General features: G+C 29.9%; 3 protein-coding genes across 6 annotated transcripts; 2 read left to right on the plus strand and 1 right to left on the minus strand.

Moving 5' to 3' along the window:
• Positions 1 to 208: 208 nt before the first annotated feature.
• Positions 209 to 5,741, minus strand: LOC145186712 (DNA mismatch repair protein Mlh1-like). 3 transcript variants are annotated; one of them, XM_090096277.1, is made up of 7 exons: positions 5,638 to 5,741; positions 3,838 to 4,313; positions 3,017 to 3,664; positions 2,769 to 2,928; positions 1,545 to 1,621; positions 847 to 1,391; positions 209 to 628 (listed from the first exon to the last, which is right to left on the minus strand). In XM_090096277.1, the coding sequence occupies exons 2-7, from the start codon at positions 4,289 to 4,291 to the stop codon at positions 368 to 370; spliced, it is 2,145 nt and encodes a 714-aa protein (XP_089952403.1). In that variant the 5' UTR covers positions 4,292 to 4,313; positions 5,638 to 5,741; the 3' UTR covers positions 209 to 367. The 3 variants fall into 3 exon arrangements, with proteins under 3 accessions (XP_089952403.1, XP_089952405.1, XP_079919061.2); XM_090096279.1 differs by lacking the exon at positions 5,638 to 5,741 and having other exon boundaries at positions 847 to 1,379; positions 3,838 to 4,382; XM_080062935.2 differs by lacking the exon at positions 5,638 to 5,741 and having other exon boundaries at positions 3,838 to 4,382.
• Positions 5,742 to 11,295: 5,554 nt separating this feature from the next.
• Positions 11,296 to 16,345, plus strand: LOC145186659 (uncharacterized). Its single transcript, XM_080062843.2, has 3 exons — positions 11,296 to 12,312; positions 15,031 to 15,690; positions 15,827 to 16,345. The coding sequence occupies exons 1-3, from the start codon at positions 11,463 to 11,465 to the stop codon at positions 16,216 to 16,218; spliced, it is 1,902 nt and encodes a 633-aa protein (XP_079918969.2). The 5' UTR covers positions 11,296 to 11,462; the 3' UTR covers positions 16,219 to 16,345.
• A 20-nt stretch (positions 16,346 to 16,365) lies between these two features.
• On the plus strand, positions 16,366 to 19,448 carry LOC145186660 (cilia- and flagella-associated protein 298-like). Of its 2 annotated transcripts, XR_016455078.1 has the most exons (7): positions 16,366 to 16,574; positions 17,073 to 17,308; positions 17,634 to 17,792; positions 17,939 to 18,067; positions 18,218 to 18,313; positions 18,723 to 18,897; positions 19,156 to 19,448. XR_016455078.1 is itself a non-coding variant. In XM_080062846.2 (6 exons), the coding sequence occupies exons 1-6, from the start codon at positions 16,436 to 16,438 to the stop codon at positions 18,831 to 18,833; spliced, it is 870 nt and encodes a 289-aa protein (XP_079918972.2). In that variant the 5' UTR covers positions 16,366 to 16,435; the 3' UTR covers positions 18,834 to 18,995. The 2 variants fall into 2 exon arrangements, 1 of the variants encoding a protein (XP_079918972.2); XM_080062846.2 differs by lacking the exon at positions 19,156 to 19,448 and having other exon boundaries at positions 18,723 to 18,995.
• The last annotated feature ends 2,832 nt before the right edge of the window (positions 19,449 to 22,280 follow it).

The following is a 22,280-nucleotide window of genomic DNA, read 5'->3' on the forward strand; positions in this document are numbered from 1 at the left end:
AATGAATTATCAACATCGTTCCAATAACATTTTTACCCAATTGTGTGAAAGTGAATTTAATAAAGACTCAATCCAATATGATGTTAATAAACATCAAACCTCTCAAAACTAATGACAATCTAGAATCATTTCACATCTCACGCCCCCCCCCCCCCCCATTCATCAAAAACTACACAACTTATCAAACGTGAATGAGTGTTATGATAAATTCACTAGAGGGGTGTTTATTTATGGCTTTACGAAAAAATATATTTACAATGCATATAAAATATATTTAGGTTACATATAAAAAGTATATTTCGTTTAAACAAGAACACGAATTAGCTGCGAGTGCTCGCTATTAAAAACAAATTAAAAAAAAGACTTATTAGCACCTTTCGAACACTTTGTACAAATCTGGTAGATTTGCAACTTCAAGAAATGTTCCATCATCGGAAAATTTCTTTGTGGGTAAAAGAGATGTTCTAAATGCTGGATATAAAACGTGTTCAACTGTCCATCTCCAATTTTGAGAACTTTGGGAGCTTTTATTTTCACCTTCGTCAAAATTTTTTTGTCCGAAAGCGTAAAAGAGACTGCACTCTTGTGCAAATGTTTCAAAACATTCTTGTTCAGTATCCCAATTCACCTTTAAAAAGTTAAAAAAAAAGTAAATTATTCCCGATATTTTGTTGTGCGCACAATAAAAAAAAAAAAAACTCATCCAAACATCTGAAGAGTATTAATCAAAGAAGTCTTAAGAAATCGATATAAAAAAATAACGCTGAATTAATTGAAACACCAATATCCATCGAATCAAAATATAAGAAAATCATTCTACTATTGAAATTATCAAAACTACTTTACCTCTGTTGCAAGCCGTAACAAAAACATTGGCAGACCATTCCAATTAGGTATGTACTTATCCAAAAGAAGCGGTATGCATTTTAGCTCTCCTTTATCATTAATCTCCATCGAAAAATAGTCCAATAGCATTTCAGCTTTACTGGACAATAAGTCCACTACATATTGAGCTAGCTCTGTTTTACGACCGTCGCTTTCGCTCCAACCGCTTTGAGGAGAATCAAGTGCTAACATAACGAGATCGTAGATAGGTGCAGGAGAAGAAAGCTCGATGAAGCTGAACCGACCGAATCTGAAAATGAGAATTTGGTAAAACAACTCCTCGCTTAATCGTCTTGTATTCACTAGATAGAGTCTTGTCAAATGTTGAACAAGAGCTAGGGACGGTTTAACACAGCCCACAAATATATGATCTTCGAGAAGGTTTTTCAATCCTAAATGCTCATTGTCATCAATGATTTTACACAGGTTTTGAACGCTGGTTAGTTTAATAACTCGCTCAGATGTATCTATGGAGACCTTCCGCTTTCGGTTTGCTAAAGTGGTCTCTATAATATTTTATTGTCCAGTAAACATGAAAATTAATGCTAATTGAAAACAAGAGAATATCAGTGACAGAAACAGAATCATAGTATTTGACTCTATTCCCCCCACACCACCCCCTGCTTTAATTATAATATTAGTAACAACTAAGATACAACCTTGAGTATGTTCTTTCAAAATCGAGTGCTCCGAAACCCCAGGGTAGGTTGCTACTTCATTTCGGCTCTCAGAGGATCTATTCAAAAGGGATTGAAGATTTAGGTTACTCAAACCAGACTGTTTTTAAATTTTTTAAATTATTTTTCTTATTTGTCAGAACAATATAGTAACAATAAAAAAAAAAAAAAGAATGATTTCTATTCAAAACAAAATATAACTAAGTAGATTTCAGTATTAAAGAATTTCAACAAGATTAACATGCAATGCCACATTCATTTTCAAAATCTTAAGTAATTATATCAATATTAAAAGAAGCAGATTATTTATTATTCATAAGTTTATCATTAAATTCTTAATCTTTGGTTTCAAAAATTGTAAATTTAAAAATCTAAAATTTTGTAATTATTTCTTTGCAATGAACATTGTTGTAGTTACCACACTTAGTAATAATGAAACAACAATGTGCAGTTTGTTACAAAGAAATGGTTCCAATAAAGAGCTTTAACTTGAATTCTTAAGGAGACTCAAGTAGATCTACTTTAAAACACAAGATACTTCCTATATACCGCTTGTACTAGCAAGCCTGAGCCTGGCTAAGTAAGATGTTTACTTAGTTAATTACCAAGCAAAAGAGAAACAACTTTTTAATTGCATATGAGGCTACTAAGAAGACTTTAAGTCCATGGAAAGATTGACTTCTAAGTAATTTGATGGTTGACTATAAATGTTTAAATGCGCTTTCACTATATTTCAACCTGCAAAGATAAAGTTGAAAAATAAAGAAAACCATGATCAAAATGAAGATGAATGCAACTCTGGATCTGAATACTTAATTTGTTTACTACACTTTTAAAAAGGATGGGTAACAAAGATATCACATAAAAGGAAAACTCACAACAGGTTTGCTTTTTTGAAAGATTTAACAAAAAGAGATATACATTTAAAATTATGAAAAATAAATATTATGTCTATTTTAGCAGTAAATATTTTTATTAAAATCAAAGCTTTTTTCCTTAAATGTGGTTGAGTGCAGTTAGAGTTGGTGCTCTGTTAATTTTAATGTTAAAACTAACTTTATATTTTACATTGTACTTATCACACTAATAATATTTAGTTATAATATTGTATTCACAATGATTTTTTTAAATATATTATATTTATTGGTTAGACTTTAACCTGCACCTGCTAAACATACAAAATGCATTAAACATTTTACATTTTACCTTTCGTTTGTGATTTCAGTTTCGTTGGCATCACAATGGATTAAAGAGGATGAAGTAGAGAAAAATGCTTCAATTTTCCTTTCCCTAGAATCTGTTCTCACCAGTTGGTGATCATATACTCTTTTCACATCTTTTGAATCATTTTTGTTTGGAAGAATATCTGAAAATAAAGCAGAAAGAAAGATACCAGAAGTTTGAATTTAATACACTCTAAATATTTAAAATTTAAAAACAATCTTGTATTGCACCTGAAACAGGGCAATCAATCCCAGCATCTACTAACTTTGGTAGCAAAGTTTGTGTATAATAGTGTCGAGACTTGTTTGCACCAAGTAACTCCATTTCTATACATTTTTGTACTTCCTCAATAATGGCTTCTTCATGTAAAAACTTGACTTCATGTTTTGTGGGATGCACATTTACATCAACATTTGCTGGATTTAATTCTAAACTCATGTACAAAAATGGGTGCTTCTCTTTAGGGAGATAATTAAGATAAACAGCTTCTAATGCCTTTTTTAAGCTATTGCATTCAACAAGCCGGTGGTTTATGAACAACAAAAAAATACATTTTTTCATTGAGTAGTTAGCATTAGAGATAAACCCATCCATTTTAAAACCATAGCAAGTGTTTTCAAGAGTAACAGGTAGCAACTCACGAGCTATAGTTGGGCCATATATATTTTTTATATTATCAACAACCTGCATGTCAGGCTGAGTGCGAATACCAGCTGTGCTTTCCCCAAACTTTTTTAGTGTAAAAGATACCGATGGGTTATGAATAGCATACTTGCTTATGATATCAGCAATTCTATTGTATTCTTCATTTGGATTTTTAAGGGCTTTTCTTCGAACATCAACATTGTAGAATAAGTCTTCAACTACTATTTGTGTACCTGCAATATTTTGCAAAAAATATAATATACATAAATATCTCTTCCTAAACTTCACTTTAAATCCCAGATGTCATTTGCTAAAAATCAATTAAAAAATTTTTCAGCTAAAAACTTTTAGAAAATATAAACATTAAAAATATTTCCATTCAAAACTTATACTAATAGACTTCCACCTTTATTTCCTGCACAAGGACGAACTTCAGCAGCACCACCTTGTTGCAATGGAACTATTTTCCCATCCTCATACATTGCTTTGTATGCACATTGTGAATCAGCTGTACGAGATGTAATAGTTAAATGAGCTACATGGCTAATACTTGCTAAAGCTTCTCCACGAAAACCATAGGTACTAATTGATTTCAAATCATCAAAAGAACTTAATTTACTTGTAGTAAAGCGTTCACAAACGATACTCATATCCTCCCTGCGAATACCACATCCATCATCTAATATTTGGATAAGTTTTAGACCACCATTTTTTAAAGTTACCTGTATAGACTTTGACCTAGCATCAAGACAATTTTCAATCATTTCTTTGATGGCATTAGAAGGTCTTTGGATAACTTCCCCAGCAGCTATGCGATTTACAACTACTTCATCAAGTTTTATAATTTTTGGAGCAGCCATGACTGTTTATAACTCTTGGAAACTGCAGTTTTTGGGTGATAAAGAAATATCATTAAAAGTTAACTAAAAACAAGATCTAAAATCCAAATAATAAAATAGAATTAAATTTAATAGAAAAAAAAATTAAGAATTAAGTTAATGATTTTCAATATAATAGCTAGCTTAAAATAATTTTTAAATAACAAAATTTAAAAATAACTTGTCATTCCAATTAGCAGAAAATATAAATTAAAATAAACTATTTTATAAATGCTATAATATTTATATTACCTATAAAACCTTAAAATTGCAAAACAGTTGTACCTAAAAAGCTTGTAAAAAGTTAATTATATTTTTGCAAATAATCCTGTAAATTCTAATTCAGATTGTGAAAACCTGCAACTAACTCAAACTAGTTATATTTTAAAATATAGAAAATTTTTGTTTAATTAGGATTTATGATTTAAAAAGTAATCAAAAAACTAACTACCAAAAATTACAGAGATCTGAATAGTTGAGATGGCAAAATATTTTGTGGTCACAAAAATATTTTGTGAACCAGCGAATGTAAACAAAATTTTTTAATACTGGATTTAAAGAATTTGTATTTAAAAAATTATATATTTTACAGAAATTACATTATGACATTTAAATCAAACTTTAGCTTTCAAAGGTTGAGGTTGATTTTATTATCATAAAAAGGTACATAAAATTAGAGAGTGTATCTACACAAGGTAGATAAATATTGATTCATAATTAAATCTCTTCCAATTAATGTAGAGTTCAAATTATTATAACAAGTAGAAGATATCGCATATAAATTTCAATTTCAGTGTGGGATAGACTCAATCTCTCTGCAATCTCTTGCAGAATTATACAAAGATTTAATTTAATTATGGTTCATCAGCAAATTCATTTTGGTCAACTAGATTTTTAGTCACGTTTGAGTAAAAAGTCTACAGAGCAGAGTTTATTAAACTAATTCTGAAATATGAATCTGTTAAACATTCAGAAGCATATACTTAAACATTAATAATAATAACTTAAATGTTAACAATAATAATTTTAATAAAAGTGAGTACTATTAATCTTAGTAAACTAATTTTCAATTTTTCATGTTTATAATTTTGTGAACTAAATGAGTTCCAAATTAACTTTATAACTCTTTAAGAGATTCTGGAGGAAAAAATATTAACTTTTACTAGGAATGAATTCTTTTGAGCATAGAATTTTGAAAAATTTATACAAATAATGTTAAAAGCGGAATCAATTCCATTATAGACCATTTCGTTTTCGTTTTAAAACATTTAAAAAATTAACAATAACAGAAACATAAGATAATGATAAAATCTTTTTTTAAACATAACCTTTTTTTCTATAGAGGATGGTCTAGGATTGTCTAAAATCGTTTCCTAAGTTTAAGACAGATGATTCCATGCGTTCATGTTTCCATGTAAACATTTCTTAACTCTTTAATAACAAAAATATTGACCGTTCTGTCTCACTACTAGTATATTTTAATTATTCGCGAATAAATTATGCGAACAACAAACATTGATGTAAAAATTACGTAGCCTACGAATATTTAATATCTCAAGGTGAATATTTGTCGAAGCTTGATTCCCAATTAGAGTAAAGATAATTTGATAAAATATTTTCATAAACAACATTTATCCATATCTTCTTTAGAACGACTTCTCAGATTATATTAATGACTATCCAAAAACTACCAAGCCCGATATAGTAACTTTTTTTTATTCGCTCCGAACCCTCTTCATAAGGAGCAATAAAAAGCATACAAAAGCAACAAAAAGCTCTTGATTCATACAATGAATTTGTCTCAGGATAAATTAAAATGTGAGTGTAAAAGTATTTTATGGATCTATTTAAGTATTTTATTGGTCTAATTTATGGTTCTTGAAGCTTTTTTTTATGTGTAATTTATGGTTCTAGGAGCTTTTTTTAAAAAATTGTTTCTCATTTTTAATGCTTTTTATGGCTTGGGTCAGGCATTCATAAAGAATGAGTGATGTAAACCCTCCTAAATTTATATCAAGATTTATCCATCAGAAATAGTTTTAGAAAATCGGCAAGCATTAGCAGATGCTGATTCTAAAACCATTAATACTGCATGGTACTCGGCATTTTTGAAAAGAAACCTTGATAAATGAGAAATTAAGGAAGCCTCATTGAATGTGAAACTTGGGATACCTTTACAAATAGAGCTCCAAAGGATTTCTTTGTTTGTTTTTTTAAAAAAAAAACCAAAGAAAAGCACGTTTTTTTAAAAAAAAAACAAACGCTAAATGATTGGAATTGATGAACAGTTTAAATTGAGATACAGCTTTACAGCAAAACAGTTGCATGAAACACTGAATGAATTAAACATGAAGCGTCCTGGGACTTTCTTTGTAGATAGTCACACTTCTCACAAATTTATATAGCAACTACTCATTCACTTTTGATCACCACTAAAGTTTAATATTTTTCTATAACATTTTTTTGCACTATTGACAAATAAACAAATATTTCAGATGGTCAAATATTAGTGAGTTTCCGAAATTACAATGTCGATAAGGTTGGCTAAGGGAATTTAGACTTGGCGATCGTTCCTTGAGATAAAATGGATGGCGATAGTTCCTAGAGATAAAATGGACGTCTGCTTCTGCAGATCCGCATCAGTTTTGGGCAAATTATACAAATGTTTCCGCTTCTGGTTATAAAACTTCCTTTACATCCCAAATAATTTTGAATTTCCATAAAACATCCCTTTGACGCGATAATAAGACTTTTCCGTTTTGATTCCTTAAGTGAAAATAAGCAAAATAGATTGCTTGAGAATAAATAGCACTGCTCTCTTCCAAGCTTATGATGAAAACTTAAATAACAACTTTTAAATATTTTTCAGATTAAAGCACTGACAGTTCTAATATGCTACATGAAGTATTTTGCTGTTTTGTTTTTTCAAAAATATTTGACTCATCATATTTGAACTTTAGTAGCTCTGAATCTGGATAAACTTTCAAATGAGGAATGCAAAGCTGAATTTTGGCTTTCTTAAGGACGATAAGATGCACCAGTAATTTCAAGAACATGATTTTTCTCTTCACAATAAGAAAAATCATGTTCTTAAAATCTCGTTTACAAACGCAGGCTTGTGATGTGGATAAATAATATCCTCATGTTTCCGAAAGTGGGCGACATACAGTACTTGCAATAGCATCAGGTTTCCTAAAGCACCGCCCACTTTAGGAAACTTGAGGATATTTCAAATACAAATGTCCTTTTTACTGCTTCATACTGAATCAATGTGATATAAAATTTAACTTTTCTGATGAGGAAAGCACAGCTGTGTTAGCTCTACAAGAAGCTTCGGAAGCATACTTTGTAGGCCTCTTCGAAGATACCAACTTGTGCACCATCCATGCAAAGCGTATCACCATTTTGCCTAAAGACATTCAGTTGGCCAGAAGGATCAGTGGAGAACGAGCTTAAAAGTATACTTTAAAATAAAACAGCTATTTTTATAGCCACAAATCTGCTAAAAACTTTATTTGTTTAGACAATAACTTAAACAAAGTTCTATGCCTGAACTTTGTTCTTTAGAGAAATGTGTGGTAATGAAAATAGCTTTTTGATAAAGAATTGAGCAGGACAGGTTATTTCTTATTAACTTTTGCGGTGGCATTGTTTATTGCGACTTTCTTCTTAGGTGCTGTTTTGGTTTTCTTTACCGCGGATTTTTTAGCAACTGGTAACTTGGCGTTCTTTTTCATAGGAGTCTTTGAGTGAATCTATAGCATCAGTTATCACTACCTTGTGAGGCTTAGCTTTCTAACTTTTTAAGATAACTTTTTAGCTTTCTTTGCAGCTTTTTTGGATGAAGTAGCTTCGGTTTTTTTTTAAACTACGCCGTCCGACTGCTAACTGTGTTTTCAGGCCGACAAGCAAACGTTCACAACATCCGTTTCACATTTTCTCAAATCTTGAAAATCCGCTCAGAAATAGTGACGCTTTACAAACTGTAGCTTTTTGGTACAAATATTTACCAGAAGCACAAGATATTGCATCACAGCAGTGAAAAATTAGTTTTTGAAAGTAATCAAGTAAGCGCATAGTGAAATAGAACCAACGCCACTAATATAAGTGAGAGCAGTTCTAATTTTGAAAATAAAGATATTAACAACCCTGCCTTCTAAAAATCCATTTGTCGATTGTCACTATACCTCTGCTGCCACGCAAACTCAATAGTGGTGGGAATTAAAAACACGCAAGATTGTACGGCTGCAAGAATATTTAATGTGTTGGCAAAGTATTCAAGCTTTTTTTTTTTTTTTTTTGCGTAATCTAGCTAATTAAATATAACTCTTTTTTTTTTTCTTCGTTTATTTTCTTTTCTAAAAACGAAATCTATAAGAACTTTGATTCCTCCAAAAAAATCAAATTTTAGCAAATTAATATTGGCTCCTAGTATTATTTGTTTGTCACCGTGTTTGTGTGCGTCAAGAATGTATAGATTGCATTCAGAATAGTCAATCGAACCAGAGTCGGATTTGTATGTCACTATGATTAAACTTTGTTTTTCTTTACAAGGCTTTGTAAACCATTGACTTATATTATGCAACCACGGCCAGTTTTGAGCCCTTGATGAAAGCTAAAGTCTCTGTCCTTTAAACTTGTAAACTCGGTGTAACCGATAGGATAAAAGCAATCAAATACATGTTACTTATGAAATAATACAAATTCATCTTACGTCTGAATGAAGAAATTCATTTCTCCTTGCAAAAGAAGAACCTTTTGATATTCTGTCAAATGTTGTTAGCAAATTTATTACATCAACGGGTAAGGAAGGCTGAGATTCTGTAAAGCTATCAACAACATAATTTAAATAACGACTGAAATCATCTTCTTTCTTCTTCTTCTTCTTCTTCTTCTTCTTCTTTTCTTCTTTCCATGTTACCTGGCCATGTAAATTTATATGGTACTTTAAAAAATGGAGATAACTCTACCTTTTTTCTTTTTTTTAAAGAATTTAAATATTTATAGGATTTCTTGGGCCACATTCTTATTGAAACAATAAAATAAACAATAAGACAGTTTGAATAAGGGAAGTCACACAAATCAAACTTTTTACTAAATTTTAAACAAGTATCTCTAGGTTCTACTGTTATAAAAATGTTTTCATCAAAAGAAACCTGGTCAGCAATACTAAACTAAAATACTAACACACTAATACTAAAAAATCTTCAATTTAAAAATGAAAGTTGCATTTTGGAGACAACGTCAAATGTTTAAAGACCCTGGTAAGTAGAACTGAAGTAAGAACAGCTGGAAGGAAAAGTTGACCTTAATTTAAATGAAGCTGCAATCTTAACTGGACATTCAGGCTGCATTCTTAGCTTTCTCCTCTTCTTTTTTTAGTTTCCGCATTTATCCACATTTTAGTTCAACCCTCTTTTGCCTCTACTATATGTGGGTTATATATGTTTGATCACCTATATTTAGCTATATATACTCGAAAAGCAAAAATTAGATCTTTAACCCTTTGACACTATTTTTGTTTGTTACATTTTAAGAACTGCGGTTTTTCTGTGAGCATTACTTTTCAACCTCTAAGTGTAAACATATCCTTCGAAGTTGAAATACATCTTTATTTTTGTATGAGTCTTGTATCTGACCCAGAAAAGTAATATTCTAAGAATATTAAAAAAATCGAAATTGAAAAACTTGATTTCTGGGTAATTTTTTTTAAAGAATGTTATATTTATAAGTTCAGTTGCGATTTAAAGTTTGGAATTATTGAGTAAAATTTGGGGTTCATTCAGAGTTTCTGCTGGTTATAGGTTAGATGTAAAGTATTTTTAACGTAAAGGATTAATTATTCCAATAGGGGAGGGTTTATTATTAAAATATTTAATAAAAAAATAATCTGCAATCTATAATTTTCGTGTGTTTATTCACAAAAACCGAGCCTGTTCGGTATTTCAACCCGCACAAGTTCGGTATTGCAATGCTTAACACTTAAAAACGAATTCTGAAAAATTACATTCATTTTAGATACAAAGAATCGATTTTTAAGACATTCGACATTTTAAATGATTGCATCCACCTAACAAAAGAATCTAAATTAGCTAGCAAAAAAAAAGTTTAAAGTTTCGTTTTTCCTAAAATCAAAGAAGAGTTTATCAAGCTAAGTTGAACTTTGTAAGTTTGGAAGTCTGCTTTGATCCAAAATAAGTTTGGAAGTCTACTTTGATCCAAAATAAGCCTTCGGTGAGAACGTGGATACCTTTGATTTATGGCTTGATTTGATGAGAATTAAGTTCAAAAACATATCCGACTGTCGATTTAACGATTCCTCTGTTCAAAAGACATTTTTTTTTTTGTTGAGGTCAGTAAAGCAACGCAATTTTTAAAAAAAAACTGCTATATTTAAAGTTTAAGAGTTCAAATTTTTTTAAAACTTACACATCCAAGAAGAAAATAAATGTTCAAGTAAAAATGACTAAAAAATTTTTTTGTTACTAGAAATTGAAACAACTGAATTCCAAAATAACGTGTGCCGATAATTGGGTAGCAATACCGAACATAGATCCACATACTGATGATGATGATGTTGTTAAACAGTTGGGACATTTTTTTTCAATAATAATTGTTAATTAACATATTTGGTTTTTCTAAGTGAATAGGAAGTGTTTTGATAAAGAAGAATACTTTAGATAATTGTTATGTGTTTTATTTTCTATTTTTTCATACAAAAAGGTAAATGTAATAAAACCGTTGACAAAAATTTTGAAAAACAAAAATGCAAGGAACATACACCACCGGTAATTTTTTAAAATTCAAGGGGCATTTGATTCACCGTACAAGACATGAAAAAAATGGAGGGGGGGGGGGGCTCTCCCGTGCATCATAAACAAAATTTAGTTTAACAGACCTGCATTCTTGGAATTGCTTTACAGTTGCTGGATTCAAACTAAAATTAAGAAAACTAACAAATTTTTTCCGTTTTTTTCACAGCTGTTGACGGTGATAAAAAAGTGAAAGTGTTTAAGTATAATGGCGTAAATCCATGAGGTTTTATTACTTTTTTTCATTTTTTTTATCAATAAAAAATTGTATACGCTACTTTGTATCATGACTGAATGGTTTAAAAGATATTTCATTAGTTACTTCTAGTTATTAAATAAAAATGTTAGGTATTTCTGTAAAAAATTGTTGGGGAGTTGCTTCTCTACGTCAATCAGTTGGTTTTCCTTCTTGTGAAAAATTTAATTATTATGCACCGCTGGGAAGCTGTGTAATTTGTTGGAACATAGTAACACAACAAAAAATAATGCATTTTCAGGCTCACAATGATCTTATTGTAGTAATGTTAAAGAGTAAAAAAAATTGTGTTTTAACTGTATCTTACAGTGGAGAAGTGAAATTATGGACAGAAAGGTTTGATCTTATATCTACATTTAACTTTCCTTCAAATTATGTAATTTATGGTGCTTGGTCAGAGGATGGTTCACTGTTTGCTGTTTTATCAAAAGGTCCAAAAAGTATGCTTATTGTTTACTCTTTGAAAAATGTGATGGAACCTGTAAACACACCTCTAATTGAACAAGTCCTGCAATATATGTCCCCAACAGGTTTAACTAATGCTGATGGTAAAGTCAATAAAAGTTGTTTCAGCTTATGCATATTTTATGGAAATCATATAATAGTTATTTATCAAACAGAAAAAACTTCAGATATATACAAAATTTGTTTACAAACAAACGATTCATTGATAATGAGAATAAGACCACTTGGTGAAGATGTTTCAGTCATTCACTGTTTGAGTGACGTTAACAAAAAAAAACTTGCTTTAGGTCTTAGTCAAGGAATATTTGCCTTCTATAATGCTGATACATTGGATTTGATATCAATAATACAGGCTACTGGCTCACCTCAAGTCTGTATGTGGTATGGAGAGTATTTATTAACTGTGTCTTATCTTTCAGGAAAAATAGATATTTGGAGTACTGATGGCATTTTGATGCAGGATTACAAAGGTATATATATATATATATATATATATATATATATATATATATATATATATATATATATATATATATATATATATATATATATATATATATATATATATATATATATATATATATATATATATATATATATATATATATAAACTACTGTATAGAACTACCAACAAATTTAAGAGTTTTAATCAAATTTTTTTAGTTATTCATAAGCTGTAAAGTTTGACTTGAAGTTCAAAAAATTACTCAGGTCTTCTTCCTTTCCTATATATCATATTGAACTATCTGGATTTTCTTTTAATATCTGTTACTGCTTTAGTTTAACTACTTTTTTCTGTTTTGTCTTGAGTATTACCATGTCTGAGAAGAAGCAAACAGATGCCAGTTCCAGATGCAATTTTGCCAGTAGTTGTGTTAAATATTGCCTTATATGTTAAATGTTATTTGTTAATGGGTCTATTCAATTTAGATGATTACATAGAGGGCTATATTCATTTGGTTTTCATATAAATCTCAACGTGACATACAAACTGAGCTCTCAAGATACTAAGATACTAAGATATTGCTTTCGAACTTTATCAGCTCAAATTGATGTTGGATTTTGTATTTTTTTGCTCTTTAGATGCTCCTAATGGTTTTATTTCTCTTTTTGAGTTGCGAGATAAGAAAATAGAACTTTTAGCTACTATTTTTGTTATCACAATTCCTATTGACCTAAATGAAGAAACTAAAATAAACAAAAAATAATCTCCTTACTTGATAATTTCATCAAAATTTACTTTCATTAAATTTACTCTTCAGGAGGTATAAAGGTGAGGTTTCAGCATGCAATCATTTCAACAGCTTGTAAATTGTAAAATTGAGGATCAAGATATGTTGTAGTGATCTGGAATGATATCCTATAACCAATTTAAGGACTTCTTTGATAATAGTATTGGTTTGCAAACCTGAAGCATATAACTGATCACTTTGGCATCATCTTTATGCTAAAAGATCTAAATAAAATTTAAAGTGCTAAAACTAAAAACTAAAATTTATTTTCCCATAGTTTCTTTAAAAACTTATTTATAAAGTTTTTAAAGATATTGGTCTAGTACATTTCTGATATATTGATAATAACAAACTAGGTGATCTCTAAGTTTGTTGGCAACATCAAGTATATGAGTATATGAGTTCTTTTCTTGTTCTATTATTATAGTTCAATAATTAATTTTTAAATACTTTGTAATTTAATCATTAAAAGTGAAATTGAAAAAAGATTCCAAGAAAAATCCAAAACTGTCACGAATTACAGCAGTAATTTGTGACAGTTATAGTTTCTTACATTTACATCTTCTTAATTCCTAAAATCAAAGGTTGAAATTAACTAGTTTGAAATTGGAAGAAAATACTTCTTCATATTCAATCTTGGTGTATATAAAAAACTCAAGCTTAATTACATTGCTGCTTACATTTCTCAATTTCAGTTCTTCAATAAAGAAAGCACTTGCTCTTAGTCACTTTGTCAAAGAAAGCTTCTGCAAACTCATACATCACAATTTCTGTCCAGCAAAATACAAGATACAGGGTGTATACTTAATTTCTGACCCCCTATATCTCGGTTTAAGAATACGGTATTTCAACACATACCATTTTATTACTGTCATATCAATTTAATTAGACAAAGAATATATGTTAATAGTCAGTAATCAGTATTTTGTCCATTTCTTTCTATGCATTGGGTAATTCTCCTTGGCAGGCTTTCTACTAGGCGAAAACACTCTTCTTGCGTAATGGCAGCCCTCTCCTGTTCAACACGTCTGATCAATTGTTCACGATTACGAGGTCGAGGATTGTGTAAAACACTGTCCTGGAGTCTTGACCAAATATGTTCGATGACATTTAAGTCGGGCGAGTTGCCAGGCCAGTCGGTCCACACTGCTGGAAAGTCTCTGTTGATCACATTCATTGTTGCTCTTGCCGTGTGGCAAGTTGCTCCATCTTGCATCAGAATAACTTTATTTCTCACAGGAAAGATGGTCTTATCATCAGCTGCACGTTTGTACACAGGTAGAATAATATCACGGTAATATTTTAAGTAGCATTTAAGAGAGCAACTCAAAATCTTGTGTTTGTAACATGTGGGGGGTCAGAAATTAAGTATACACCCTGTATAAGATTGTTTTTGTTTGTTTTTTTTTAGATGTTTGATTTAATTATGTTTTTTTTTTTTTTTTTTTCAGATAGTTTGTATTGATTTATTTTATAGTTGATAAAGTGTTCTATTGCATAAAATAATAAGTTCCTGTTTACAAAATGGCAGTTGAGAGGTTTGGAAATCTTAGCAATTTCAGCTAAGATTTTCAACTAAATGTTTTTGCTCAAAATTCTGTCTTTGGCTACTCAACTATATGACTATTATTCACTGGCCCTCAGTGAAATCTTTTTAGAGTTTTTTCCTTTAAGCAAATTTTTTTTTTTTTTAAACATTCACAATTGGTTTTGGTATCACTAAAAATGATTGAAAATTGGAAAACTGAATTTCCCATTGTTATTCAAAAATTTTTTTTGAATTTCAGAATAACTGCAATTGTAAAGTTCCTTCTCAAAAATATCATTTAAGAAATGAACCTCAATGCTAATTATCCGCATTAGACACTCGTTGAAAGTGCAAAACTTGGCTCCCTACGCTTTTATGTTGTTTGCTCCATATGCTTTTATGTTGTTTTTTTTTTTGTTTTTTTTTAGATGCTCCAACAGGTTCTATTGTTTCTGTACAACCTTCATTGAACTGTAGTTCAAGCATTTGGATTGGTGGAATGATGTCACTTCACTACATAACTATTTCAGAGTCAGTTATTCAACAATCTTTAGGTTTATCATTTCATATGGTCACTGGTTGTGGCATAAGTGTGAGTTGCACTAATATTGTTGCTTCAGGAGATTTAACTGGACAAGTATTTTTATGGCAAAACAAAATAGAAACACCAATAAATAAGATTTGCTTTACAAACAGTGTTCGATGTTTACTGTGGTTTGATAATATACTTTTAGTTGGTTTATTAGAAGGACAATTGTACCAATGGAACATGTGCAGCAAGGATTGTGAGCCTCAAGAAGTTTACAACTTTATTGGAGGAGTTGTATCTCTTAAGTCCAACAACAAAAAGACAATGCTGGCTTTATGTACAACTCTGGGATATTTGTACATATTCTCATTAAAGATAGATTCTAATAATGGGTTTTTGATATTTAATATTTTGTATTGTAAAGTTCAGCACATTCCAAAGCCTATAAATGGCCAAATGCTAGATATGGAAATTTGGAGTCTAGCTTGGAGTCCTGATGACAATAAAATTGCTACAGCTTCAGAAGATCAGACTTGTCTGATAAATGATTCACAAAGTGGTAAGTTCTCATTGATTTCTGGTGTGTTTTAAAAGTTTTCTACAAAGTTAGTCTTGCATGATTTTTTTAAACCCAATCGTTATGATTTATATGGTTAATTGTATTATTTGCCTGACTTTTTACATTTTTTTTACAGGTGAAATTCTTTGCACACTTACTGGACATACTGCTGCAGTGACATCAGTTGATTGGAAACTTCTTTCAACTTTGAAAAACCTCTTAATCACTTGTGCTGATGATCGAACAGCAAGAGTATATGATGGGATCACCTTTGAGCTGCTGAAGGTTCTTAACACTTATGAGTTATATGGATGGCACACTCTTACATACCTGGTAATTGATGCTGAAAAGGATTTTCTAATTGTTACAACTCAGAATGGGTACTTGGTTATTTGGAATCTTCATGATTACAAGTGCTGTGCAATGCATAAACTCCATTGTGGATCAATAGAAGGACTGGTTATTAGCAAAGATCGTGTTTTAACAATTGGATCAGATTGTGTTGTGAACAGTATCTCAATTATATAATAAAATATAACTCCACTGATAGTTATCAAGTTTTAATTAGTGTAAAATTTTTAAATTTGTATTTAGAGTTATGAATTAAATTTTAGATAATACTATTTTAGTTAAATATGCTAGCATATTCATAAAACATATCATGTTAAATGACGAACTTCAAATGCCAACTAACTCTCAATGATTGTGATGTTAAATATTCTTTTATTGTTTAGTTAAACTAATAATGGTTAAACTTCATGTCAAAAGAGGTAACGAAAGCCAGTTTATTTTTGAAACAACAGTTAAAGAACAAGTAAGTGTTGTCATTGAAGAGCTGGTAAAGATTTACAATGGGAGACTCAAAATTGATCGTTTATTCCATGGTACGTTGAACTTTAAACTTAAACTCAGTACTTATGATCTTTAAATATCTCTTCGAAATTTTAAAACAAGGTATCCAAAAGATTTTAAAAGATGGTACCCAATAGTGTTATAAAAATGGTACCTAAAGGTTTTATGTCTGATACAGATAATTTAATAGAATAAGAGTTGATGTGCTGTTGTTACAACTCTAATGGATTTTGAGAAATATAAAAACAACCTCTTACATCTGAATGATATTTACTTTTAAATCACTTTATTAATATAATTAATTTGTTTTTTTAACATCCTATACAAATTTTTAAGTTTTTGAAAACTCAAAAAGCATTGTTTGTTGAAGGCTTACTTAAATCAATGACAGCCTTTATCATGGTTTTTCTTTTTTCTTTTCTTGTATAATTTGTTAAATGTAATGACATAAATTTTTGTAATGAATATAAACTAATTTAATATAACATAAAATATTGTAAATTTGTTAAAATGAATTATTCACATTTTAGAAATGGAATTATTAGAGTTGCACGGTATTATGTTACCCCCTAACATGCAAGGGCTGACAGATGAGCAGATTTCTGAGTTAAAGTTACAAGATGCATGGTCAAAAAGTTGTTATCCTCAAGGTGGAAGTGTCTTAAACAAAGACCCTATTGGGAGAAGGAATGGGGTCTCACCCAATGCAAAAATGGCAGATGTAATTAAACGAACACGTCATGATGCTAAAACTCAAGTTTCCAAAGTATGTTTTACTCCAATTTTCTTCTATTTTCTTAAAATTTAAATTAGGATTAAAAAACTTGGAATCTAATCACGAGACAACACAAATCTGAGTTAAGGAAAAGTTCTTTCTTTATGAGTTGAAATCTATTCCATGATTTCATTTGTATTTTCATCAAGTTTTTAGTTGTATAATTTCAAAGTACTTGATTGTCTCTTAACAAAAGGTTTTCTGTAATATTAATAAGAATACTTTTATTTATGATAATAAAATTTTTTTGAGGTTGTTTATCCACATATTATATATACATTAGGCATCTAATTTAAACTTTTAATTTCTACTACAGGATCTGGTTAAAGTGAACAAATGTCTTTTGTACAAAGATGTTCAGGATGCTTTAGATAAATTGCGAGGTGCAATAATGATTGTATACCCCATGGGTCTTCCTCCTTATGATCCAATCAAAATGGAGATAGATGGAAATGAAGACTTGTCTGGAACTCAGGTTTTTATTGTTTGTTTGATTTTTTCTTTGAGTTTAATTCTTGGTACCTTTTTACACTAAAAAATCCTCTGATGAAAGTTTTTTTTTTTTTTTCTCTTATTGCTTATTGAAGAGTTGCAGTCTAATAAATTTGTTTATGCATATAGGCATTAAAAGAAGTTCTTGATTCTGATTCTACTTTGTGGTGGGCTGGTAAAGAATTGCAACATGGTAAAAAGCTAGAAGATTACATTGGCAAAAATGAGAAAACTACAGTAGTGGTCAAACTTCAAAAGGTTTTTAAACTGATTTTAATATTTTCTATGATCATCAATTCTCAGTAATTTTCTTGTATGTAGCCATTGAACTGTTAGACAAAAATCCTTTTTTTTTTTTACTTTGAAGAGTTCATTACTCCATTGTTTAAAGGTTTCTTTTAATGTCAGAAAACTCAAAATGCACCTTCACGTGAACCCATCATTAATGAAGAGGAACAGAAAGCAATGATGGCTTATTACTACAGACGTCAAGAGGAAATAAAGGTTTTTTTTTTATCCTCAAAATTTACTGAAAATGACTTTTTATATATTTATCTATATATATATATATTTTCTATATATTCTATATATATATCATTTTTACAATTATTTTACAACTTACTTGAGACTATGAACTTGAGTTGGGATTTATGAAATGCACTATCAACAAAATGCAAGATTATTTTTGGTGGCCTGTATTGATGATAATACTTAGTGATTCTGTTTGACTTCACAAACTTCTTTTTAATTCAATATTTATTTTCTAATGTTTTCAAAGTGTACCATTTATAAAACTTGCAGTTGAAAAAGTTCCCATAAGGTTAATTTACGTATTTTACTTAAGGAAATTTGAAATATTTTTAAATGTTTTTTTTTTATTTCGAAATTTTTTAAATACTTTTTTTTTCTTTAGAAGTTAGAACAAGATGACTTTGATAGTTACTTAAATTCTCCTTGGTCAGACTCGGCACATTTAAAAAGACAATTTCAGGGGTTGAATAACATTTCATGGAAACCAAGATAATATAAGCAACTTTCCTTTCTATGTAATTTGCTGGACCGGTTTTCTTTTACTACAGTTCTAATATGTAAGCTCTTTAATATATATAAAAACGCACACGTGTATGTACAAATATTTGTTTATATTTTTAATTGTTAATATTGAATAGTTATTTTAGTTTTGTTATTTTATTTTTTTCCTATTTTTTTTTCAATTTCAAAGGGCGGTGTTTTTTTAAAACAAAACAGTTTATACAATAAAACCATATTGTAAGTCTGTTTCTTTCAGAAAAGTGCCGCCGCTGGAAGAATATTGTAATATACTGTTATTGAGTTTCTTTTTAAAGGAAATGTAATTCGACACAAACCCACTCTTTGGGGTAAAAATGAAATACCCACAATTCTTTGGGGTAAAAATGAAAGTGAAACAGGCTATACTAGTAGTTACTATGGACACAACAGGAGTCATTGGTACTACATTGGGATCTGTGGGAACTTAAAATGATTTGGGAGTGCGTGAACAACGTCATGAGGCGAAAACACTTTAATATAAAATAAAATAGTTATCACCCATTTTCATAATTATCATAAATAAAAATAAGTTTGGGAGCCACTGGTTTCTACCTTAAAGTAAACAAAATATGGACAAACGGACTTTGAAAGTTCAGTAAGAACCGTGGTATGGCTTTACAAAGTCCTTTGCTGTAAGAAAGTCCTAATGTAATAAGATAAAAATTATATATTCTAAGATAAATATTCTGAGAAAATAATTTCGTTGTTTTAACTTGATATCTAGTTAGGGGAGAGCGGGCAGCTTTGAACATTACTTAAACTCTTTTTTATAGATCAATATTTTAATTATTCTAACCCCTTTTTTCTTCTGAATAGTTAAAGCAATCATTAAGGAATAAAACTGCAGTATTTTGATAAAATTCTGAGCTAAAAACTAAGTCAGAACTTTTAATTCTTTAACGTGCGTGAAAATATTCAAAACTGCCCCAACCTGAGGCAGCTTTGAATACACCTGGCGATTGGAAAAAACTAGTGATTAATTTTTTTAAAACAGAACATTGATTTTTAAATTTCATTAAGTTTAAGTTTCTAATAATAAATATCAGTTATTTTTTCTATACTATCTAATCTTATAATCACTCTAAAGAGTTTGCAAACTGGAGAACAGCATTATTAACATCTTCCTCGTTGACTTCTGTCACTCTTTTTTTTTTATAATTTCGAGCCATTTTTATTATTGAATAATCAAAATTCAGACTGTTACATTCAAACAATAAGGTGCGCGAAGTTCAAACAACGATTCAAAGGTGCCCCATCCATTTTAATCAAAACTGCCCAAACGGCATTTTAAATAATAAACGATGATTTTTCCCAACAAAAATATCTCAATTATTGACGTTTTCTACTTAATTGTAAATGTTATGGATGATACTATCTTATAAATAACATTAGACATCTCACGAGTTAGAAACGTGTTCAGGAAAAACTTACAACTTTAATGGAAATGATTGCGATTTGTCCACAAAAACAAACCAATCATATATTTTGTCCAGTCTATGCTAAATGCCTGAAAAGACAAGTGACAGGTGCGAGGGTAAATACTATCTTCACAAAATATTTATTTTTATTAAGATTAAATACTAAAACGCTTCAAAAATGCATTTTTTTAAAAGCTGCCCCCGTTTAAAGATCCCCCGCTCTCCCCTAGTTAAAATCAAGTTAAAATCCTAGTTAAAATCTTGAAAATAACTTTTGAAAAATTTTCTCATAGCTCTTTGCCAGCATTATGTTCAGCTAAAACTTATCGCTTATGATTAGTCGTGCTAAAAGCTATAAATACTTTCTCTAAAAACAATTTTAAGTTCGGTTTTCAGTCGAGAATTAAGAACAGATTTTGTACTTCAATTTTAATCGATTAATTTCGGATTTTAACTTAAATTTCAAAATATAAAAAATTTATTAATTCAGGGTTTTGGTCATATGGATCATAGCAAAATTAGATTAACGCAATTATTTTTAACTTGGTTTAAAAATTACGGAACAGTCACTAGCGTTTCTTAAGTAGTTGTGTCCTCCAAGATTAATGGGGAAGCTGGAAATTTGGAACGTTTATTCGCACTCACACGTGTTTTAAGTTAACAAACATACTCTTAATGAGGCGAACCTTGCGTACGCCTAAAATGTTTTAACATCATCAAATATAAAGTAATATAGATGACTTTAGATTCGAATATCACAAATCCATATGAAGTCACATAATTCTTAAAAAATGAGTAAATAATAGAGATAAAAATTAGGTTAAACATAAAATGTGGGGAGTTGGATGTTTTCTTAAAATATCGGCGGTCTGGTTTCGGTTTTCATCTTTGAAACGGTCAGTTTTTTGGTTTTCGCACCCTTTAAAACCACACCAAAATGATTTCCTGTTTTTAGTGTCCCATAATTGGTTACAGTTGTCTCCATCATCTTTAAAAAGAATTGACCATTGTTACCTTAGAGTTTTTAGTTCTATTAATATTACCCTAAGTTTTGATTTTGTTTGTTCCTTTATGTAAGCGCTAGAGTGACATCCATAACTATGGTAAAAATAAGGCAAAATTAAGAGGAAAAATAGTAATTAACGCTGTAAATAATCCATAAAAGTGTCGCTCTTAAGTTAGCATTAATGCTTTAAATAAAAACTTAGTTTTTTTCTTTGCCTTATTAAGTGCAAACTCATACTGCAGTCTCTTACTAAATACGAGTTACAATAAGTGCGAATTGGACTTATGTACGCCGCAAGTTTTTACACAAGTTGGTAGAAAGAGCGAACTGATGGAGTGTAATAGAGAATTTATATAACGCCGTAAATTTCAATAAAAACCCAATTACAATATTACACGAGCGCATATTACACGAACTATGTCCCAATTTCTTATTTTGATCAATATTTTTGTCACATAAAGTTAATGGATTATTCCTCTAGTTTAAAAAACAACTTGCCGTGAACTTCACACGACAGATTGTCACTAATTAAACATAGCACCATCATTTGCTATTTCTAATCTCTTAATTAGACCCAAATTCGAAATGCTGAGTAACAGAGTCACTTTTAACATAACCGCTCAAATTGAAATGCTGAGTTACAGAGACTTTTTACACGATCACTCAAAATTAACTTTAACGAAGGTGAGTTTTAGGCAAAAATTGTTTTTCACATTTTGTTTTATAATCTGTTGTCCTAAGAAAATGCTAACCATACAACTTTTTGCCGGGAAACAAAAAATGAAAATTACTTTAAAAAATTTATGTGGATTTCATTCCACGAATCTTACAAATTCTCATAAAAATGAGATTTTGACGAAAAAACGTTTCACAATGAATTATTGAACTTGATGATCTGGCAATAACTAAACGGGGTTTAAATTTGGCGAACGAAGTGGTCTGTCCACATTTTTGGTCATTTTTTTGCAAAGATTCG

This window comes from Hydra viridissima, unplaced genomic scaffold (genome assembly GCF_058129835.1).
Source record: "Hydra viridissima isolate aposymbiotic clone 2 unplaced genomic scaffold, HvirCarnegie_v1 scaffold_8, whole genome shotgun sequence".
Lineage (NCBI taxonomy): Eukaryota > Metazoa > Cnidaria > Hydrozoa > Anthoathecata > Hydridae > Hydra > Hydra viridissima.